This window comes from Theobroma cacao, chromosome 4 (genome assembly GCF_053813885.1).
Source record: "Theobroma cacao isolate CCN51 chromosome 4, ASM5381388v1, whole genome shotgun sequence".
Classification (NCBI taxonomy): Eukaryota; Viridiplantae; Streptophyta; class Magnoliopsida; order Malvales; family Malvaceae; genus Theobroma; species Theobroma cacao.
In genome coordinates, this window is record NC_142642.1 from 2,443,837 (window position 1) to 2,465,669 (window position 21,833).

Here is a 21,833-nt window from a genome sequence, read left to right on the forward strand (position 1 = left end):
TACAAACGAGAACATGGCTACTCCAAAATATATTGGAGAGCTTTATTATCAAGATTCAGTGACAATTGTCAATAAAGGATTGGTAATGGTGTTAAAGAATATCTTCATCGGTTTTACTTGTCTTGACCTTTCGAATAATAGTTTCCATGGCAGAATACCAGAAGAAATACAAAATCTCACATCACTCATAGTGCTAAACTTATCCCAAAATAGCTTCTTTGGCCAAATTCCACTAGCACTTAAGAACCTAAATGAGGTAGAGTCTTTGGACCTTTCACAGAACAAACTCTCAGGGAAGATTCCTTCGCAACTATCAAGGTGTATTAGAAGCAAATATCTGTTGTCGCTGTATTAGAAGCAAACAAGTTGTATCAAGGTATGTGTCTCTATTTCCCAGGTTTTCGCTATACCTTTCACAGCTAATTTCCTTATAAAATTTTCCTTTTTATTAATCCAATTAAGATCATCATCCTCTGTTTCTCTTCTTTTGCATTCACATATGGACAAACGCAATTGTTTTGTTATAAGATCTAGAGCTATAAAATTGCAATCTTAAGTGAAATGAAGGCAATGTAGTGCAACTTTTGATAACTGAAACGGTATGAATGGCACTGAAACTTTTTGATGGTCTAAAACTGCAAGAACTATGTCATAACATATTATGTGGACTTGTTTAATTGATTCAATTTAACCTTTAAAAAAGAAAGTGGTAAAAGCTTGTTATGAAATGGGTATCCTTTAGTAAAAAGAAGAAACTTCATCCTTGTAAGTTTCAGGCCATTGATTTGAGATGATACATATTGCACGGAAAAGAAAGCGTAGATAGCTGCAATACCGTTTAGAAAGGATATGAATTTTGAGTAAAGGCTTCCACTCATCTTTTACTTTACGAAATTGCTGCTTTAGCTATTTGAAACTAAAAACCACCTAAAGCAAGACGTAGACCATTTGTATCAAGTATCACAGGTGGCCGTTCACCTTAAAGCATCAACAAATGACCACTTTAAGCAGTAAAATGCAAGAAGCGCCAAAGAACCTTGGTTGTTTGTGATTCAAGTAAATCATTGTCATAATTTACTCTATTTGGTAGAAAAAAGGGGCTCAATGTTAGATAGTTAAATATGCATAATGATCTGTCAAGCATTGCTCTTTGCAAGGTTAATGATATCAAACTTCAAATAACATAACCTTTTTAAATTTTTTGGATCTAGAGAACTTATTCGTGGTATCTAATCAGATTTTGGTTGCAAGGATCAAAATTCATGGCATCTTGGTAGTTAATCTTATTCTTTGAACGAATTACATTTGAGGTAAACATTAGTATGGAGTTTATGATACATGACTAGGAGCCCTGCCAACTGAATTTATAACACAAACTTTTGGGCAGTAGGAAAATAATATCATTTTGATTGTACTTTCTTCTTGTAGGGAATGGATATGTTTGTTAGTTGAGGAATTTTTGAAGATGCAAAGAGTACAGACACTCATTTCATGCCAGATATTATGGGCCCTTTGAAGAAATTCCAAGTCATTTTTGGGTAGTCATTCTCAAGTAGTCAACTTGATGATCTAATAAACCAGGAAGGTTGTCAAGCCTTCTATAATCTGCAATTTAACCTATTCTGAGTTTTGGCTCGGCATTTATGTTTGGAAGTTTTGTGCAGGTTAAAATGATATTTGATGACTTGGGGTTGATGAAAGCCTCATTGGACGGAGTGATTATACATGTATAAAGACATTGTTGCAGGAGGCTTCTCCTACAATTATCTTTTCGATGTAGCCTTAGTCTTTGCTTCTCTGAATTGATGCTTAATTAGAAAATGTAAGTATCAAAGCAAATTACTTTATTCTCATCAAAACGGTGATTATAAAATTTTAGAGGAAAGAAGAAAACAAAAGGGACAATAATGTTAGAGTTCACGCTAAACATGTAACATATCGATAAAACTGCTTTTAAGGGCCAAAGATTACCGATTTTGATGGAAAAAACCCATTGAGTTTAAGTTTAGGTTGGCTATGTGATTTCACTAACATTGTTTTTCTTTGATGCAGAAATTAGTGTTCTCTCCATTGAGCAAATTGTTCATTCCCCTGCTTCCTCCGAAGAATGCCTTCCTTAGATGTGCCCACCCAACTGAAAGTCTCAGGGGTTGTAATGGGTCAAGAATACTGTACGAGTAGGTGTCATGGACTCTGATTTGATCAACCTGAATCTTGGCTATTGTGGAGGCTGTGAGTTGTAGCTGATTCTTGCAAGATTATTATTGCACTGCCACCTGGAGATGGAAATGCTACTTCATGTGCAAAAGATAGTGATGGAGTTGGTTGGCATCTCAGGAAAGCCGTGAATATTCTTTAGTGTTATAAAAAGAATACAATTTGTAGATCCCAGGGGTGTGTGGGTTTGTTTTGCTGATGACACTGAATGTGTAAGTGTTTGGTTTTATTTAGTTTTGCTGGGCTATATTCTGTGATCATCTCCTCTTCGGGTTGCTTGTTTGTAGCATTGCTTTTGTGTAATTCCCTTTTTTATTAACAGATTGAGATGTTTTTGAGAAAACAAAAAGGGTGTGACTCTCTCCTTTTTTGGGATTTAAACTCAGAAAAAAAAGTCAAGTAGAAGCATGATACTAACAAAAATGTTTAGAATCATCTTGAAGGAGCTCATCATTGAATAATTGAATTCAAAGTGATTTAGTAGGAAAAGAGAATTATGGGTCGATGGATAACCTCCTACAGGACATTTAAGGATCCATAATTTCTAATAACTTTTTCATTTCATCTAATTCAGTATTTGGAATTCAGATAACATATTGATGGTTATTGAATTGATAAAAAAATCCTTTAAGACAGCGGATGGCTTGATCCTTTCATACCCATAATAGCTTAGATGAAGCCATAAATAGATAACATATTGATTGAAAATAAATAAAAAGAATACATTAATTGTCTAATTACCTATACTCATTTGATGGACAGGTGAATTGCAGATTTAGTTTCACTCATTGCGAGCATCTTTCTTTGTTAACTGGACAAGAACATATGTAGTTATGGCTTTCTGTAATCTGTAATTAATCTATGTTTAGTTTAAGCTCAGAATTTATGTTTGGAAGTTTTGGACAGAGTGTCTATACAACTATCCTTCTCAAGTAATCATAGTTCTTGCTCCTTTCAGTGAATGCTTTTTATGAGGTTGGACAACACCAAATGTCATGGAGACACGGACTCTGATCTGATCAAGTTGAATTCTTGGCCATTGTTGAAAGTTGTCAAGTGTGTTAATTCTAGCAGAGTTGACAATGCACTGCTAGCTGCAGGTGGAAATTCTATTTCATGGGCGAAAGATGATAACAAGGTTCATTGGCATCTTAGGAACGCCATGAATAATCTTGGGTTCTATCAAAAGAATAAAATTTATACCATTCAACAGCTTGTGGAAAAATTTTGTATGTACGTTACAATTTTCAGCTGATTCTTTATATATCACTGTCTACTGATTTATGCCTATTCATCTATCTGTTTAAATTTTTGGTTTTAGTTTCTTATTTAGGTTCGGACCCTGCCTGGTGTTCTGTGTTCGGGTGGGAGTTGCTGATTTTTGTTTGTAAGGCTGATGTGATTCAATTATGGTGTCTTCGTTCTTTTCCGTTCTGAGGAGAGTTCATGGTTTGTATCATGATCCTGGCGTAAGGTGTTTTTTCTGGGCAGCTTCTGTTTGTGGGACTTGTTCCCACAATTTTAAAGGTCTGGCAGTTTTGCCTTTGACCATTCTCTGATACTCAATTCAAATTACTTATTGAGGAAAAAAAATTCAACGACTTAAATGGTGAACTGCCAAGTCAGTTCATACTAATTGGTTGGTTTAACCAATGTATTAAATTAAGAACAGTAAGTCAGAAATAATCATAAGATCATTATAACCTTTGTTTCACTTTTCAAGGTATAAAATCAAAAGCCAAGTCTTAACAAATCTCGGATTTCTAATGCAATCGACAAAGCATATATATTTGTAAAGATCAAAGGTTTCACTCCATTTCTCTATTAACAAGAACATTATTTTCTTTTAGATTATTGTCATGTCAATATTAAAATTAATTTCACACTGTTTTGAGAAAAAGACATAATTTTCAAAACTATTCGAGGGTTTATATTACGTAATCAAATATTCCGCAATGCAATTACTTTCAAAGAGTGTCTTTAACTACTTTAGTCAACATGTTTCTTAAAAGCACAAGAAGGGGTAAGAATCATCTCATTGCTTTTGAATTAGTCAAGACGAGCTTTATATTTTATAATATATATTTTATATGATTTTTTTAAAAAAAATTGAATTTCTCTCTTCCATTTTTAATTGTGTACCGTAATATGGAAGTTTTATTTACTAAAATGATTTGATTTTGAAAATATAAGTATACATGAACATGAAGGAATTAGATTTGTCAATGTCTTTACAAAACATACATATTAAAATTATGCATTTCAAAGATGAAGAAGTTTTAATGATAAAGTTAGTTATAGTCCCGGGCTTTGCCATGGAATTACTATAACAATCAAGAACTGGTAGAACTTGTACATATTCCCTAACTGATGTATACACAAAAATATCTTTTTGTATGGGTGGAAATTATGGTAGTGAATTGTATTATTTCACTTTTTGATGCATAAAATCAAAGATCACGCCTTAACAAAGATCAATAGAGGTTCAAGAATCTCGAATTTTTTCCTTTCAAGAAAAAAATCTTAAATTTCTAATACCATCAAGAAAGCATACTCTTAAAAATCAAAGGTTTCATTTTATCTCTCTACTAATCAAAACATTATTTTAGACTAAGATCACGTCAACATTCAATTAACTTTTTCCAACTCTATGTATACAGCGAGAGACATAATTTTCCAAAACCATTCAAGGGTTTATATGATATAACCAAATATTCCACAATGCAATTACTTTCAAAGGGTGTCTTTCACTCCTTTGGTTAACGCATTTCTTAAACTATTGTATAATTATAGATGAACTGTCTCTACATTATTAATTGTCTACGTCATGCTTAATTTTTAGTGTCAACACAACGTACAAAACGGGATAAGGATCATGCTATTGCTTTTGAGTAGTCAAGATGTCCATTCCATTTTATAATATGTATTTCACGTGATTTTTTTTAATTGAATTTCTCTTTCATTTTTTAATTGTTTACTAATATATGAAAATTTTGATTACTATTAGGTGAACTGATTTGGTTATGAGAATATACTTAAATATGAATATGAAGTGATTTGATTTGTCTACATATTTGTAAAATATTAAAATAAAATTATGTATTAAATTATTCATAGATTGAAAGATGAAAAAATTTAAGAGGAAATTGTGAGAAATAACCTTCCTCATGAGCCCAATTGAAAAATATCACTTTTATAATTTTAACTATTTTTGGTCAATTTTTGGTATGACTTGACAATAATAACCTTTAAACAATTTCAGACAAATTAAAATGGTTTCAGTTTTCTCTTTCCCGCCATCTAGATAAAAAATTTCAAAATTAAATCTCGATTTCTCTCTTTATTCAAATATGTCTATCTCGCTATTCAATTCGTAGATATGACATCAAGCTCGTTTTTATTTTGTTTTATTTTTTTAGATGGTGGATCTTGGGGTTCTTAAGGGCAATGAACAGCGATTTTGCTCTTTGCAGGTAACGATTTTGCTCAGGGAGAAAAAACAGCTAAAGCATGTTAGATGGATTTTATGATGGTTTACGATTTTGTTGTGTCTGAGATTGGGATGATTGTTAAGTATGTTTGTTAGGGATTTTGATTTTTTTTATGAGATTTTGAGTTGAAATTATTGAGGGAATATTTTGTAAAGAGGGTATATTTTGTTTTTGTATAAGGGGAGTGAGCAAGACCTCTCGATAGGGATATATTTTCTCTTGCTTTGGAGGGTTACGGAGTTTTGTAACCTATCTTTTATGAAATACACAATTTTATGGCTTAGAAAAAAAAATATGTGTTATAGGTTTTTGAGTTTATTGGTTTATTCATATAACCCAAAATTGAGTTTACTGGTTTTTAGGTATTGCGTGACTTAATCACCGTGTGACTAGTTTTTAGTTATTACGTGATTGGTTTTAGGCATTACGTGACTAAGTTTTATACATTGCGTGACTGATTTTTAAGCAATGCTTAAGTCACGCAATGCCTTACTAACTAGTGACACAATACCTTACTAATAAGTCACGCAATGCCTATCAACTAGTCATGCAATACCTTATCAGAAACTAGTCACGCAATGCCCAAAGTTAGTCACGCAATGCCTATCACCTAGTCACGCAATGCCTATCACCTAGTCACGCAATGTCTTATTAGAAACTAGTCACGCAATGCCTTATCAAAAACTAGTCACGCAATGCCTTATCAAAAACTAGTCACGTAATGCCCAAAGTCAGTCACGTAATGTCTATTAACTAGTCACGCAATGTCTTATCAAAAACTAGACACGTAATGCCTTATCAAAAATCAGTCACGTAATGCCCAAAGTCAGTCACGCAATATCCAAAGTCAGTCACGCAATACCTAAAAACTAGTAATATAATTTTCAAAAATCACCAAAGCTACTGAATTCCATTTAACAAGATCAATAATTTCAAACGATACATCATATTCCATTTAACAACATAATTAACAAATATGAATGTTCAAAATGTTCGAAAGTTTTTTTCATTTATCAAAAATCACTCTAAAATGTTTAAAAATGCTCAAAACGCTTATAGGTTTTCTTCACGTATCAAAAACTATTCCAAAATGCTCAAAATGTTTAAACGTTTTTCTTTCTGATAATGAATACTCCAGAGATGAATAGTCTGGTGAGGAAAGCTCAAAAAATATGAGTCAGTTTGAGGTGCAAACCTAAACATACTGGACCCGTTAATAGGTTTTGGGTTGAGGCGCGAAGCCTAGCGAATGGGGCGATTTCATTAAGAATGATTTTGTCAATTTTTTTTCTCTTGGCTAAAAACAGATAAAATTATAAGGAGGATTATTCTTAAAAACCCTTTATGCCTCAAGCCCACTTATAAAAAGCACTCTTTTTAATACCATCAAGAAAACATATTTTTAAAAATCAAAGGTTTCATTTTATTTCTCGACTAATAAAAACATTATTTTAAACTAAGATCATGTGAACATTCAATTAATTTTTTCCAACTCTATCTATATAGAGAGAGACATAGTTTTCCAAAACAATACAAGGGTTTATATGATATAACCAAATATTTCACAATGCAATTACCTTCAAAGGGTGTCTTTCACTCCTTTGGTCCACACATTTCTTCAACTTTTGTATGATTATAGATGAACAGTCTATGCATTATATTAATTGTCTATGTTGACATACCTAATTTTTAGTGTCAACACAACTTACAAAACGGGGTAAGGATCATTCTATTGCATTTTTTTTTAAAGATCATTCTATTGCTTTTGAGTAGTCAAGATGTGGATTATATTTTAGACTATGTATTTAATGTGATTTTTTTAATTGAATTTCTCTCTTCCATTTTTTAATTGTTTACTAATATATGAAAATTTTGATTACTATTAGGTAAACCAATTTGGTTATGAGAATACACTTAAATATGAATGTGAAGTGATTATATTTATCTATGAATTTGGAAAATGTTAAAATAAAATTATGTATTAAATTATTCATAGATCGAAGAAAGATAAAAAAATTTAATGATAAAATTAGTTACAGTCCCACGCTTTGATGCAAAATTGCCAAACTGGTTGAGCTTATTCTTGTACCCTAGCAGTTGTATGCACAACAATATATAGTCTTACCAAACAAACAAAATTGAAATGATGGCACAAGAGTAAATGCTGGTATTATAATCTTTGAACTAAATGTGCATGAAATATAATACATAGAACAAAAGCATGAGAAACAAGTTGCGAATTAAGGTCTTAATTGGTTAAATGATGAAAAAAAATCATTAATTGTTTAAATCCCAAGTTTTTCTTTCATCATATTATTTTCAAAATGTTGAAAAGTCAATTATAATAACTTTATCAACAAGTTAATTAATTGCTATCCATCAATATCTACATTTACATCTACGCTATTGCAGTGAATTTTCTCAAGTTTCATAAATAAAGACTTCATGAAAGTGACTTGTGCAAAGAACTGGAAAAGTTTTCATTATAAGACATGACATCTCGGTTAATCCATCAGCATGTCTCCGCCTCATTCATATTGATTTAATGGAGTAACAATCATGTAATAGGAAAGTCTTTCACCTTATTTGATTCAACTACCAAACAAAAGCTCAAACTCATTTGTCAAACACGTTTTTGGAAAAATGCTCAGCTTTATGGAGGCAAATATAACTTGTCTCCAACATTCTTGGTCTTGTGGGATAGAATTTTTGGAACCCATCTGCCTTATTCACTTGAGAAGAGAGCCGAACCAAAGCAATGTTTATTCTGAGTGTGTTTTATTCTTCTCAATGATTTGACTAAGTTAAGTCCTTGCTGGTTTAATGCATGCGCAACAAGACTTTTCTTTGTTTCTTTCTCTGCCTAGTGGTAGTGCAACTGCCAAGAAGATCACTTTTATTGAGTAACAATCGGGCAAAAAGACAGACATTAATTTACATGATGCGAAGACTTGGTATAAAGCAAAGACCAATGCTAGAAGAAGACCAAGACATTCTCATATCATTTTCCTTTTGGGTCCGCAAAAAATAGTTTCTAAATTGTAAAAGTTTGAGAAGAGAAAATGAAAGTTAACCATTCTTTCTTTTTCCTTTTTCTATCATTTTCTTTCTATGTTGAATCAACGTCATGAGATAAAGGCAGATAGAATGATTGTGTAATGTGAAGAGAAAATAATTTTTTTATTTGTTTGCATACTTATGTTTTTTATCCAGGTGTCATATGAATGTCTTAGTTTTTTTTTTTTTTTTAAATTATATCTTATTCAGTTTTCAATTTTGAAAATTTTGAATCTATCAATCATACATTACAATTAGCTTCTATATATATATATATCATAGAATCAAATTATATTGGTGAAAAACTAATTACTTTTACATTTTCTACAATGTCATGTACGATTAAATTTTAGAAAACTGATTTATAGATTTAATAAATTATTTTTATACACATGTAAGTTTCGAGTTAATCCAATATCTTTATCATATCGATCGAGAATAATATATTTTTCAATATACATTTAACAATTGAAATTTTATTGTATCAAATTGTTAAATATTTTTAATTAACTTAAAATTTTGTCATGTATAATTTACGTGAGTAGTGCATGCAGATTAACGGTTGAATTAAGCAAATATATGTCGTACAAAAAGATATGAAATTGTGTTTTACACCGAAATAACCTACAATAAAAAGGTAGTAGGCCAAGCTATTGAAAAAGGTATACTAATTCAAGTGGTTGTTGGCTGTTCTTGATGTTTTCTTCTACTGCTGATGGCTTTAATGGCAGCTTGTTTGAACCCTGCCTGGTTTTTTGTTCTTTTCGGGTTTGGACCCTGCCTGGTGTTCTGTGTTTGGGTGGGAGTTTGCTGATTTTTGTTTGTAAGGATGGAAGATATACTATTTAGATGTAAAGTCAGCTTTTCTAAATGGTTATCTGATAGGGGACATTTTTGTTAAACAACCTAAATGGTGTGAAGAACAAGGGTCAAAGCATAAGGTCTGCAAATTAGTTAAGGCATTGTATGGTCTTCAACAAGCACCTAGGACCTGGTATGACAGGGTAGATGCTTATTTCACAGGTCAAGATTTTCAAAAAAGTGTGAATGAATCAACTTTATATGTGAAATTGTTTGGTAATACTGCTGCATTGATTATTGCTTTGTTTGTTGATGATCTGTTAATAACTAGACCGGATGAAAATGTGTTGCAAGAATTCAAAAAGTCAGATGATGAATGTGTTTGAGATGACAGACTTGGGATTAATGACTTATTTTTTTGGAATGGAAGTTCTTCAAACCATTGAGGGAGTTTGTTTGCATCAGGCTAAGTATGGAAAGTATATATTAAAGAAATTTAGTATGTTTTCTTGCATAACAATGAGTACTCCACTGGCATCAAGAGACAAGTTTAGTAGAGAATGTTGGAGTTCTTAAGAAAGAGAAAGAACATGAAAACGGAGGCAAACTTCACTGCATTTCTTCATTAATAGCTTATACATATTTATATTACATAGAAACCCACTTAAGTTAAAGTAAATAGTTAAACTAAATCTAGTTACAACTTAACTAGCCATTATCACTAGAAACCATGGTGACCATTATGATTTTATTTACAAAAGGACAAGAAACAACAGACATATTTTGACACATAGCAACTGTGACAACCTAAAGCCTGGTCACGTCTTTCATACTTAAAAGTCTACTTTCTATTTGTGTTGTCAAAAAAATATCTTCAACCTTGACTGTTAAAGTATCTTCAATATGATCTCAATAGTCTAACACACCTCCTTGAGATCATTTTTGAAGACTCCCAATAGTGACCTTAGAGTTTGAAACCTATTTGTTGGCAGCCCTTTAGTCATGATATCTGCAACTTGATCTTGAGAGCTGCAATACTGCACATCAATCTCTTTGTTTTTGACAGCATAACGTATCATATGAAACCTCACCCAAATGTGTCTTGTTCTTCCATGTTGCATCGAGTTTCTGGACATAACTATAGCTGATTGGTTATCCATCCAAAGAACAGTAAGATCATTTTGAGAAAACCCCAGGTCAAACAAGATTTTTCTCAACCAAAGGCTGTGATTGGTTACAGCTGCAGCTGAGATACACTCAGCTTCTGCCTATGACTGTGCCACCACCTCCTGCTTCTTGGAGGCCCATGAGAAAACACCATTGCCAAAGGAGAAAATGAATCCAGTGGTACTCTTAGAGTCATTGAGACTTCCAACCCAATCACTATCCGAGAATCCTTGAAGATGCTAGCTTTGTTCTCGACCAAATCTGATGCCAAAATCAATGCTGCCCTTAATGTATCTTAAGTTCCTTTTTGCAGCAGATAGATGAGTCATTGTTGGCTGATGCATAAACCTGGAGAGCAAGCTTGTTCTAAACATGATGTCAGGTCTTGAAGAGGATAAATACAAGAGACTCCCTATTAATCTTCTGTAAATAGTGGCATCTGCTAACTCTTCATTATTGGACAAAGAAATCTTAACATTTGCAGCAATAGGAGTAGGAGTGGCCTTGCAGTTTTGCATCTTAAATTTTTTGAGAAGCTCAGCTGCGTACTTTTGTTGATGCAATATTATAGACTTCTTGGCTTGGACAAATTCAAGTCCAAGGATATAAGTCATTAAGCCGAGATCCGTCATCTCAAATTCTTCCATCATCTCCTTTTTGAACTTCAATAACAGCTCAGTATTAAGACTAGTAACAGGAATATCATCAACATAAATCGAAACAATGACTTGTTCACCTGCAGAAGAACAACAGACATAGAGAGTTAGCTCACTCTCACTCCTATAAAATCCTTTATTGCAGAGATAGCTATCAACTCTTGCATACCATGTCATGACCCGGAACTCCCATCAAGCCCATGACAACCGCCGCGATGTCTCGATAGACATTCATTACCCGAAATGCCTACTGAAACTTCACAAGGCTTTAACATTAGTTTTTCACTCCCCCTGTGAGTAACAGTTACTAAATATCCTGTTTAAAAGTGTATAAATTACTTTTAAATCAAAACAATCAAAAGGAAATTTTCTACGACACAGGGGTATTTTGGTCATTTTACTTAAAAATTTCGAAACCTAATAAAAATACGATATACAAGTAATAACCATTCATTTCATGTCTAAAATGAAGTTTAATGGTCTAAATCATAAATTAAAAATGAACTTATAGCCATTCAAACTAAATAAAAATATTAAATAAAATATTCTATTTTCTTATAAAACAATCTTATAGAACTACGCGTAAATAATTTTTGTAACGTAAAAGCAAAATCAATTCATACATACAATGGCAGAGTGAACCAGGTATACAAAATATTCTACAATGACATGTGGGCCCCATAATAAACCAATATGTACAAAAAGGTAGACCTTCGACTTCTGAGTTTGTAAGTCCAAAGGTATCCCTCGACGAAATCTACTATCTACCAACTATCTTGAGATTGAAATGGGTAAAAAAAAGAAAATGTGAGTTTTTATAAACTCGGTGAGTAAACAAACATCATCTAAAATATCTAAAGTCGAGTAAAGGAAGACAACTTAAAATAGTGCATCGTACTAGGATTCATAACGTTTCAAACTCATTTCAACTAAATAAAATAATTTCATTTTACTCAAATAATCAACATGGCTTATGAATTTCCTAAAAATTTGGCTCATGCCAAAAAGTAGTACTCGATGATGCCTTGCGCCGGGGCATCCAACCGAGTCCGTCAAGGCTGTTAAAGAAAAGTTCATATACGCATAAAATACATTTTACGTTTAAAAGCATAGCCGTTTCTTGGCATTGGCTGAGTTCACCCTTACATGGTGGTTTAGCGTGTAGTGAACTCTAAAACTTTACCTTAAGAGATACCCTCCCCGCCTCTAGTACCAAGGTAAAATATAACTGGGTTTACTGTGCCCCTCTCTAATAGGTTGGTCCACGGAAACCCGCCACTGCCGTGACTAATCATTACCCCACCAAATCAATAAAAGTTTCGACAGCATGACATGGCAATTATATTACTACCCAGCTTGTTAAGGCAAAACAAACAGTTCATACAATTTCCACACAATTTCCAATTCAGCCATTCATGCCAATATCACCATAAGCCATTCAATTCAAACCATAAATTTACAACACAAACAAACAGTCTCCAATTACTCAATTTCTAAAATCATCATTCAATTTCAAAATGATTTATAAAACTCATTTCATTTAATCGCATTTTACTTATAAAACATAAGGATTTACCATTTAAACTCATTTTTCTATAAAATCACAAAAACGAATAAAAACTACTTTAGATAATTAAGATGATAATAAAGTTACTCACAATATCGGGAGTCGAAGTACTCTTATTCTCGATCTTCGGGTATAATCTCCTTGCCCTTATCGGAAGTTTCACCACTTAAACATAATGCACAATAAGCAATTTACTATATTTGTACTAAACCGTTCTAAAACTAATTTAGGCTCTATATGAATGCATGAAATGGGATGCAAAATGTTCGAATTATTATCTAAATATGGTGTTCTACGTAGCTTCAATTATGTATTGAAATAAAATGGTATTGACCTAATTCGATCTATACACCGATTAATTGGCCAATACATCCAATTCAACTCCAATTAACTTGATTCCACTTCCAACACTCCAAGTCATCAATTACAAGTTAAATAATATGTAATGTCACAAAAATCCATCATCAATATCTTCCTTGTAAAATTCGGCCATTGAAGGTTTAGTGTAGAACATGTAATTTTCATGCTTGATTTTACACCTTAGATCATTAAACAACTAAAAACACCTAAATAGCATGAAATTCATCAAAGTCCATTATCCAATTTCTCTCTTGAAGATTTCAGCCAAGGAGTGTGGGTGAAGGGCATGAAATTTCTTGCTTGTGTTTCAAACTAAACATCATCAAACAACTAAAAACACTAAGATACCTTGAAATCTAACCAAATAAATCATCAAATCTTCTCTCCCTAAATTCGGTCAGACATGAATCCTTCATGAGATCTTGAATTTTAACCATGATAATTGAAAAAGAATGCATAGGAAAGGTAGATCACAAGCTAGAATTAAGAAATTTTACCTTTGCTTCCTTAATTCCTTGAAATCCCATGAATTTTCTCTTGATTTTCTTCTCTAGGGTTTGTTCTATGCTTTTTCCGTTTTGTTCTTGCCTTGGCCGGCCAAGAGAAATGAGATGGGAGAGTTTTAGTTGTGTTTATAAAGGAAACTATAATAATATTAAAGCTTGACAATTGTCATCATGTGATTAGTCCATGCATAAAACTTAATAATTAAGCATTTCTTCTCCACCACATAAAATCCCTTAATTATCCAAAGTATAAAGTGAATTTCATGGGTTCGACAAGTGTCAAGGTGGTGTAAAATTCCAAAAATTCTAATTGCGTCATTGTGGACACGTGAAATGACCTTTTTACCCTTATGTTCAAAAAATTATCGAAATTAAAATTTTTCACTTCTCAAGCTCAAATTATGTTCCAAATAGTCAAACTTGATCAAAAATTTCATCAAACATTCCAATTTTACCCTCAGGTGGCAAAATGACCATTTTGCTCCTATGTTATAAAATTTCCAATTGAACTCCAAATTTATTCTCGAACTCCGAATCACCACTTTAAAACATTCTAAGGTTCGATAATGCTCAAATACATCTTAAAATCTCTATTTGGACTAGTTTGAGACTTAATCGACTTAATTGTATCACTAGGTACGATACCGACTTTTTAACGATTTTTCGAGGCATCCAAGCATGTGGACATGCTATCAAGCACATGAATGATATGGCAAGTGTATAATAGACCTGAGCTTGACATACCAGGCACGTGGGGCTTGTTTAAGCCCATATAGTGCCTTTTTCAACTTGTATACTATGTTTTCCATACCTGGTTTAATGAACCCTTCTGGTTGCTCAATGAATATGTCCTCTTCAAGTAACCCATTGAGGAAAGCTGATTTAACGTCAAGGTGCCAGAGCTTCCATCCTTCTTTGGCAACAAGTGCAATGAGCAGTCGAATTGTGTCGAGTCTAGCAACAGGGGCAAATGTTTCTAAATAATCAATCCCCTGTATCTGAGCATATCCTTTGACAACAATATGAGCTTTCAACTTGTTTACAGAACCATCACTATTCAATTTGGTTCTATAAACCCATCGAACACCAATGACTTTTTGGTTTGTTGGTCGAGGAACTAAATCCCATGTATTGTTCTTTTTTATCATATTTATTTCACTCTCCATAGCTTTCTGCCAACCATCAACTTGTACAGCTTCACTGAATGATGTGGGCTCCATCAAGGTAACAAAACACCTGTCATAGATATCAACCAGACTTCTAGTTCCTCTCATTGCGACATCATCCACATCTTCATTATTTTCATTATGCTCTGCCTCTAGTTGGTCGTTGAAGATTGACAAATTTTCTGAGAACTCGACTTCAAGCTTGGACCAATTCCATCTTTTTCCTTCATCAAATTGGACATCATGATTGAGAAAAACTTTGTTTGCTGAGACATCATAGAGCCTGTATCCTTTGCTGGTATCACTGAAACCGAGATGAATTGCTAATCTCGATTTTTCATCAAGCTTCCCTATTTTGTCTTCTGGAACTTGAGCATAAGCTATACATCCAAAAATTTTCAAGTGTGCAACTGATGGTTTTGTGCCATACCAAACTTCATGAGGAGTCCCTTTTGTAAGAGCTTTAGTTGGTGCAATATTTAGCAAATAGTTGGCTGTGTTAACAGCCTCAGCCCAAAAACTCTTTGGCAACTTCTTTTCAAATAACAAGCACCGCACCATTTTCATCAAAGTCTTATTTTTTCTTTCTGACACCCCATTTCGCTATGGATTGTAAGGCACCATGAGTTGCTGTTGAATACCAAATTGAGTGAGATACCTATGAAAATCAAGAGAAATATATTCTTTCCCATTATAGCTTCTAAGCATCTTGATAGTCAAGCTTGTCTGATTTTCAACAAGAGCCTTGAATTTTAAAAGTTGCTAAGAGCCTCTGCTTTATGGTTCAAAAAATAAACCCAGCAATATCTTGAAAAATCATCAATGAATAAGAGATAAAATTTGTTCTCACTCAATGATACAATCCTCATTGGCCCTTCTATATCTGTATGTACCAGTTGCAGCTTCTGTGTGGCTCTCCATTTGGCTTGCTTAGGGAACGGTTTCTTTGACTATTTACCATATTGGCAAGTATCACAGATGTAATTTAAAGAACCAATAACTGGTATACTTTCAACCAAATGCTCATCATGCATAAGCTTCAAGGAATGAAAGTTTAAATGACCTAACCTTTTGTGCCATGAAATTATATCAGATGAAGTGTAGGTATAAGCATGATGTTTAAATTCTTTCCAATTAACAGGAAAACAATTACTCTTCATTTTGACAGTCATAAGCTCTTCACCAGATGGCTTAAACACTTTGCATGCTAAATCCTTAAACGATAATGCATAACCACACGCAACCAGTTGTCCCACACTTAAAAGATTCTGGTTTATAGTAGAAACAAATAAAACATCTTTGATTTGTTTCATTCCTGATGCAGTTTCCACCTCCACAGTGCTTATACCATCAGCTTTTAAATATTCCCCATTGCCTATTTCCACATTAGATTTATGCCTGTCATCAAACATCACAAAGAAACTTTTGTCGCATGTCATATGCCATGAGCATGCACTATCTAACAGCCACATCTCATTTTTTCTCACTTTTGGATTACAGTTGGCTACAAAGAGCACTTCCTCCTTCTGATCTACTTGTTCAGCTACTGCAGCTATCTGTTCACTTGTCTGGCCTTTGTTTTTGTATACTTTTTCAATGTGCCCAAGTTGATTGCAAGCTCGGCATTTAATATTGGGTATGAACCAACAATATATTTCCAAATGATTTTTCTTTTTGCAGTATTGACATGCAGGAAATTTTCCTTTTTGTCTCCGACCATCACCTTGCTTCTTGTCTTTCTCTTTCTTGTCTGGTTCAACTTTCTTTTGATTGAGTGAAGCTTCTCTTTTCTGCCTAGCTAACAGAGCACTCTCACTGTGATCTACCACTCCGATTGCTCTCCTTTGTTCTGATGCGTGCAAGGCATTTACCAATTCCACAACCGTGAAGCTTGAGAGGTCCTTAGAGTCTTTTAAGGATGAAATCTTGGCTTCGAATTTTTTTGGTAAGCTAACCAGAATTTTGTTGACCACCCTTTTTTCTGGTACATCTTCTCCCAAGAGCTTAAGTTGGTTAACCACTTTAATGACTTTATCAGTATAATCCTTTACGCTTTCTTCCTCCTTCATCCTCAGTATCTCAAATTCTCTCCAGAGATTTAGAGCTTGGATTTGCCTGGTTCGAACATTGCCTTGAAACTCTTCTTTTAATTTATCTCAAGCTTCTTTAGCAGACTTACACGTCATAATACATGTAAAAATGATATCGGATACTGCCAAATGGATGCAAGAGAGGGCCTTAAACCTCCTTGCAACTTCCTCACTGTACTGCTTCATTTGCGCTATGGTGGGGTTTTGTCTTTGTTCAGGTGGGTCTCCACCAACTTCCACCACTTCCCACAAGTCAAATGCTCGCAGGTAAGCTTCCATTTTCACTGACCATATTGCATAATTTTCTCTTGAGAAGACAGGAGGTGCTGGTGCATTGTAATTAGTTGAGGCCATTCGGTTTTGATCTCTGATGAGTGTTTTTTTTTTAGAGGGAGGTAAGCTTGTGTTCATTTTTTTTTCTTTTTATCATTGGCTAGAAGAAAGTTTGCAGGTCCTTAAGAACTCTTAGAAAGCTCTGATACCATGTTGGAGTTCTTAAGAAAGAGAAAGAACATGAAAACAGAGACAAACTTCACTGCATTTCTTCATTAATAGTTGATACATATTTATATTACATAGAAACCCACTTAAGTTAAAGTAAATAGTTAAACTAAATCTAGTTACAACTTAACTAGCCATTATCACTAGAAACCATGGTGACCATTATGATTTTGTTTACAAAAGGACAAGAAACAACAGACATATTTTGACAGATAGCAGCTGTGACAACCCAAAGCCTGGTCACGTCTTTCATACTCAAAAGTCTACCTTCTATTTGTGTTGTCAAAAAAATATCTTCAACCTTGACTGTCAAAGTATCTTCAATATGATCTCAACAATCTAACAGAGAAGATGGTTCTACTGAAGCAGATGGTCTCACTTACAGAAGCATGATAGGTTCATTGCTTTATCTAACAGCTATAAGACCTGATTTGATGCATGCTACATGTCTATTGTCCAAATTCATGCAAGCACCCTCTATGTTGCACTTCACAACAGCAAAAAAAATCCTCAATTATGCTAAAGGTACTACTGATTTTGGCTTAAAATACATAAAGCATGATAGTGGAAAACTTGTTGGATATGGTGATAGTTACTAGGCTTGGTCACTTGATGATTCAAAAAGTACTGTTGGTTTCCGTTTTTCATTCAATAGTGTCGTGTTTTCATGGAATTCAAAAAAGCAAGGTGTTGTGGCTTAATTAGTTTACTGTAGAAGCTGAGTATATTGCAACCGCAGCCAATCAGGTGAAGTGATTAAAGAAGGTACTAGCTGATCTTGGATTCAAACAAGAAAAAGGTACTGTGATCTTTGTTGACAATCAATCAGCTATTGGAATAGCCAAAAATCCAATTAATCATGGGCGAACTAAGCATATTAAGATGAAAAACCATGCTCTAAGAGAGGCTGTCAATGAGCAAGAAATCGAACTTAGATACTATAACACTGAAGTTCAACTAGCTGACGTATTAACAAAAGGCTTGTCTTGGTGTTTGCCAGATCACAGGTTATGGAGGAGTGTGGAAAGAGTGACCTTCAATCTAGAAATTCAGCCTCAGACGAATGGCGGGAAGCAATAGAAAGTTAAATAAGTTGAAGAAGGGTTCAGGGCTGTGTAAAAGAGTGCTGCATAGGCCTTTACTGATTTGAGTTGGTGAAACGGGACTCATCTATGTCGTTTTATGCTTTGTTTGTTGAAGTTACTTAAACAGCATCTTGGTTGTCATTTCATGTCTGTTTTAGATACAGGAGCATATGACCACTTGTGGTGCCATTAGTTCAGTGTTTATTTCTTTTTTCAAACACTCAACTTGAGCGTCGTTTTGATCCTTTGTCTGTATAGGCCAACGACCTTTTTTCTCTTTCATTTTGAGTAGTCGTTATTCCACAAAAAACCATGTATCATTTTCTGTGCTTTGCTATTCGATTTTGTTTCTTTTATTTTCCCTAAGCTAAATCTTTGGAATATTGTTGAGGATGAGTATATAACCTTTCTTCTGTAACCATTGTGTGTGTGAAATTTTTTGATCAATATAGAGAATTGCTTTTTCTCCAAAAGTTCTGTTTTTTTTTTCATCATTTTTGCTCTGTTATTTTCCAAAAATTTATACAGTTTTCTTTAAGAAATCTTTCATTCATGGTTTGTTTCATGATCTTGGCGTAAGGTGTTTTTCTGTGCAGCTTTCGTTTGTGGGACTTGTTCCCAGATTTTTAAAGGTCTGGCGGGTTTGCCTGTGACCATTCTATGTATCATTCTCCGATACTCAATACAAATGACTTATTGAGAAAGAAAAATTCAACAACTTTAATGATGAACTACCAAGTCAAATTCATATTGGTTGGTTTACCAATGTATTAAATTAGGAACAATTAAGTAAGAAATAATCATATGGTCGTCATAACCTTTGTTTCACTTTTCAATGCATAAAATCCAAAGCCAAATCTTAAGGAATCTCAGATTTCTAATGCCATCGACGATCCATATATATTTGTAAAAATAATGGGTTTCATTGTGTCTCTTTACTAATAAGAACATTATTTTAGATTAAGGTCATGTCAACATTAAAATTAATTCTTACTCTAATTTTTAAAAAGAGACATAATTTTTCAAAACCATTTGAGGGTTTATATTACATAACCAAATATTCCACAATGCCATTTCAAAATACAAATTTCATAATGCAATTACTTTCAAAGGGTGCCTTTCACTACTTTGGTCCATATGTTTCTTAATCGTACCAGAAGGGGTAAGAATCATCCCATTGCATTTGAATTGATCAAGACATGCATTGCATTTTATAATATATATTTCATGTGAAGTTTTTAAAAAAAATTGAATTTCTCTCTTCTAATTTTTATTTGTTTACCATAATATGAAAATTTTGATTACTTTTAAGTAAACCGATTTGATTTCTAGAATATAGATAAATATGAATATGAAGTAATTAGATTTGTTAACGTGTTTGCAAAATTGTAAAATAAAATTATGCATTCAGTTTCATAGATCGAGAGATGAAGAAGTTTCAATGATAAAGTTAGTTATAGTCCCACACTTAGCAAGGGCGGCCCAATAAGTTTAAAGGCCTAAAGCAAAATATTCAAATGAGGCTTTTTTTATTAAAATTAAAAAAATTATTAAAATTTTATTCTTCTAGCATTTTGAGATGCAAAATTTTTAATTAAACTTTTATAATCAAGTTATTCAAATATTTCTTTTTCAATTGATAATATAGCCAATCCATTTAATTTTTCTTGAGACATTGTTGATCTTCAATAAAATTTTATTAATTTTAATTTTAAAAAACTTCCTTCTCCTGAAGCAACACTTACTGGAAATGTTAACATTATTCTAAAAGCAATATACGCATTTGGAAAAGAATCGAATCTTCTTATATGATTAAGCATGCCAATTGGACTGTTTTCTTCCTATATAATTTCTTTTAAAATTTTTAACTCTGAAAATAAATCTAAACCATCAATATCAAAATAGTTGTTATATTTTAAGAAACATTCAATATTAAGACAATATTCTTTCAAAATATTATCATCTAATGACTTCAACGTTTTACCACTAAATAAATAACTAAAAATATTTTCATATATCTTAAATTGTTCAAATCTACTTTGAAGTGAAAAAATTGCTGGATCTACTATATACAAGAAGTAATCAATTCTAAATGATTCTTCAAGAGATCTAGTTATTTCATTATCAACATTCTCATCAAATTGTTTTTTCATACAAATAATACGTGTATCATGAAATTTAGGTTCTATGTTTATTTCAAATGCAATTTTTTTAGAAGAAATCATAGTAGATGCAAATCCATTTTCTCTATATTTTTCACAAATAAAGAAAGAAGACCTTTTAATTGTTCTATAGCAACCGCAAATGAGGCTCATAGCTTTATAAAGATAATAAAAGAATAGACTTTTTGTGTATTCTTTGGAGCAAAATTAAAGTTAAAGGAAAAAAGAGCAAATAAGAAAGGAATATTTCAAAAGTAGATATTATACATTGAAAAAAAATCGGTTTTATATATAAGAAAAAAATAGCTACTAGAAATCATTAAATGGGTTGATTGGAAATAAGAGAAATAAGTGAGAAAAAAAATAGTTGTTGGAGATGATTAAATACATATGACTGTTAGTTTATTGGAAATAAGAAAATATAGTTGAGAATTAATAGAATTCTAGAAATAAAAAAGTAATAAAAAATTAAGATTTATTAGACACATAATTAAAAAAGTGAAAGAATAAATAATTTTATTAATTATTTTTTACTTTTATATTTTTTTAATTTTTATACATTTTTAATATAATTAATTATATTATAATTATTATAAAATTATAAACCTTCTCTAAAATTGGGGCTTCCCCAAGTTGGGGGCCTAAAGCCCTTGCTTGGGTGGCTTCACCCAAGGGTCGGCCCTGACACTTAGCCACATATTCTTGAGTTTCTGTCTTTCACGAAAAAAGAATCTCAAATTTCTAATACCATCAAGCAAGCATATTTTTAAAAATCAAAGATTTCATTTTATCTCTTTGCTAATAAGAACATTATTTTAGATTAAGGTCATGTCAACATCCAATTAACTTTTTAAAAAATATATGTTGTAACATATGAGTCATAAAACTCAATTGTTTGATGTAAAAGAAGAGTCATCATCAATTTTTTTTTGTTAGGGTGTGCTTAATCTTCTAGGTGAATTTATTTTTCCTAATGAGATCTTAGACTTGATTTAAGTTCATTAAAA

The 21,833-nt window shown here is 32.7% G+C and overlaps 1 protein-coding gene and 2 long non-coding RNA genes across 5 annotated transcripts; 1 reads left to right on the top strand and 2 right to left on the bottom strand.

Moving 5' to 3' along the window:
- The first annotated feature begins 311 nt into the window (after positions 1-311).
- LOC148763057 (uncharacterized) lies at positions 312-2,543 on the top strand. 3 transcript variants are annotated; one of them, XR_016025916.1, is made up of 5 exons: positions 312-376; positions 777-1,310; positions 1,429-1,585; positions 1,665-1,822; positions 2,053-2,543. It is a non-coding gene; the product is annotated as an uncharacterized LOC148763057 (long non-coding RNA). The 3 variants fall into 3 exon arrangements; XR_016025917.1 differs by having other exon boundaries at positions 1,238-1,310; XR_016025918.1 differs by lacking the exon at positions 777-1,310.
- Positions 2,544-10,230: 7,687 nt separating this feature from the next.
- LOC148763058 (uncharacterized) lies at positions 10,231-13,910 on the bottom strand. Its single transcript, XR_016025968.1, has 3 exons — positions 13,814-13,910; positions 13,048-13,121; positions 10,231-11,645 (listed from the first exon to the last, which is right to left on the bottom strand). It is a non-coding gene; the product is annotated as an uncharacterized LOC148763058 (long non-coding RNA).
- Positions 13,911-15,938: 2,028 nt separating this feature from the next.
- On the bottom strand, positions 15,939-17,432 carry LOC148763059 (uncharacterized). The gene is made up of 2 exons (XM_088805399.1): positions 17,233-17,432; positions 15,939-17,103 (listed from the first exon to the last, which is right to left on the bottom strand). Exons 1-2 carry the CDS (start codon positions 17,430-17,432, stop codon positions 15,939-15,941), a joined length of 1,365 nt encoding a protein of 454 aa, XP_088661525.1.
- Between the last annotated feature and the right edge of the window lie 4,401 nt (positions 17,433-21,833).

What these genes read in the sequence shown, in the direction of transcription:
- LOC148763059 (XM_088805399.1), bottom strand. Translation starts at nt 17,432, where the DNA reads ATGGCCTCAACTAATTACAATGCACCAGCACCTCCTGTCTTCTCAAGA. An exon ending in AGTGAGGAAGTTGCAAGGAG is followed by an intron (nt 17,104 to 17,232) that starts GTTTAAGGCCCT and finishes TGTTCGAACCAG; the next exon opens with GCAAATCCAAGCTCTAAATC.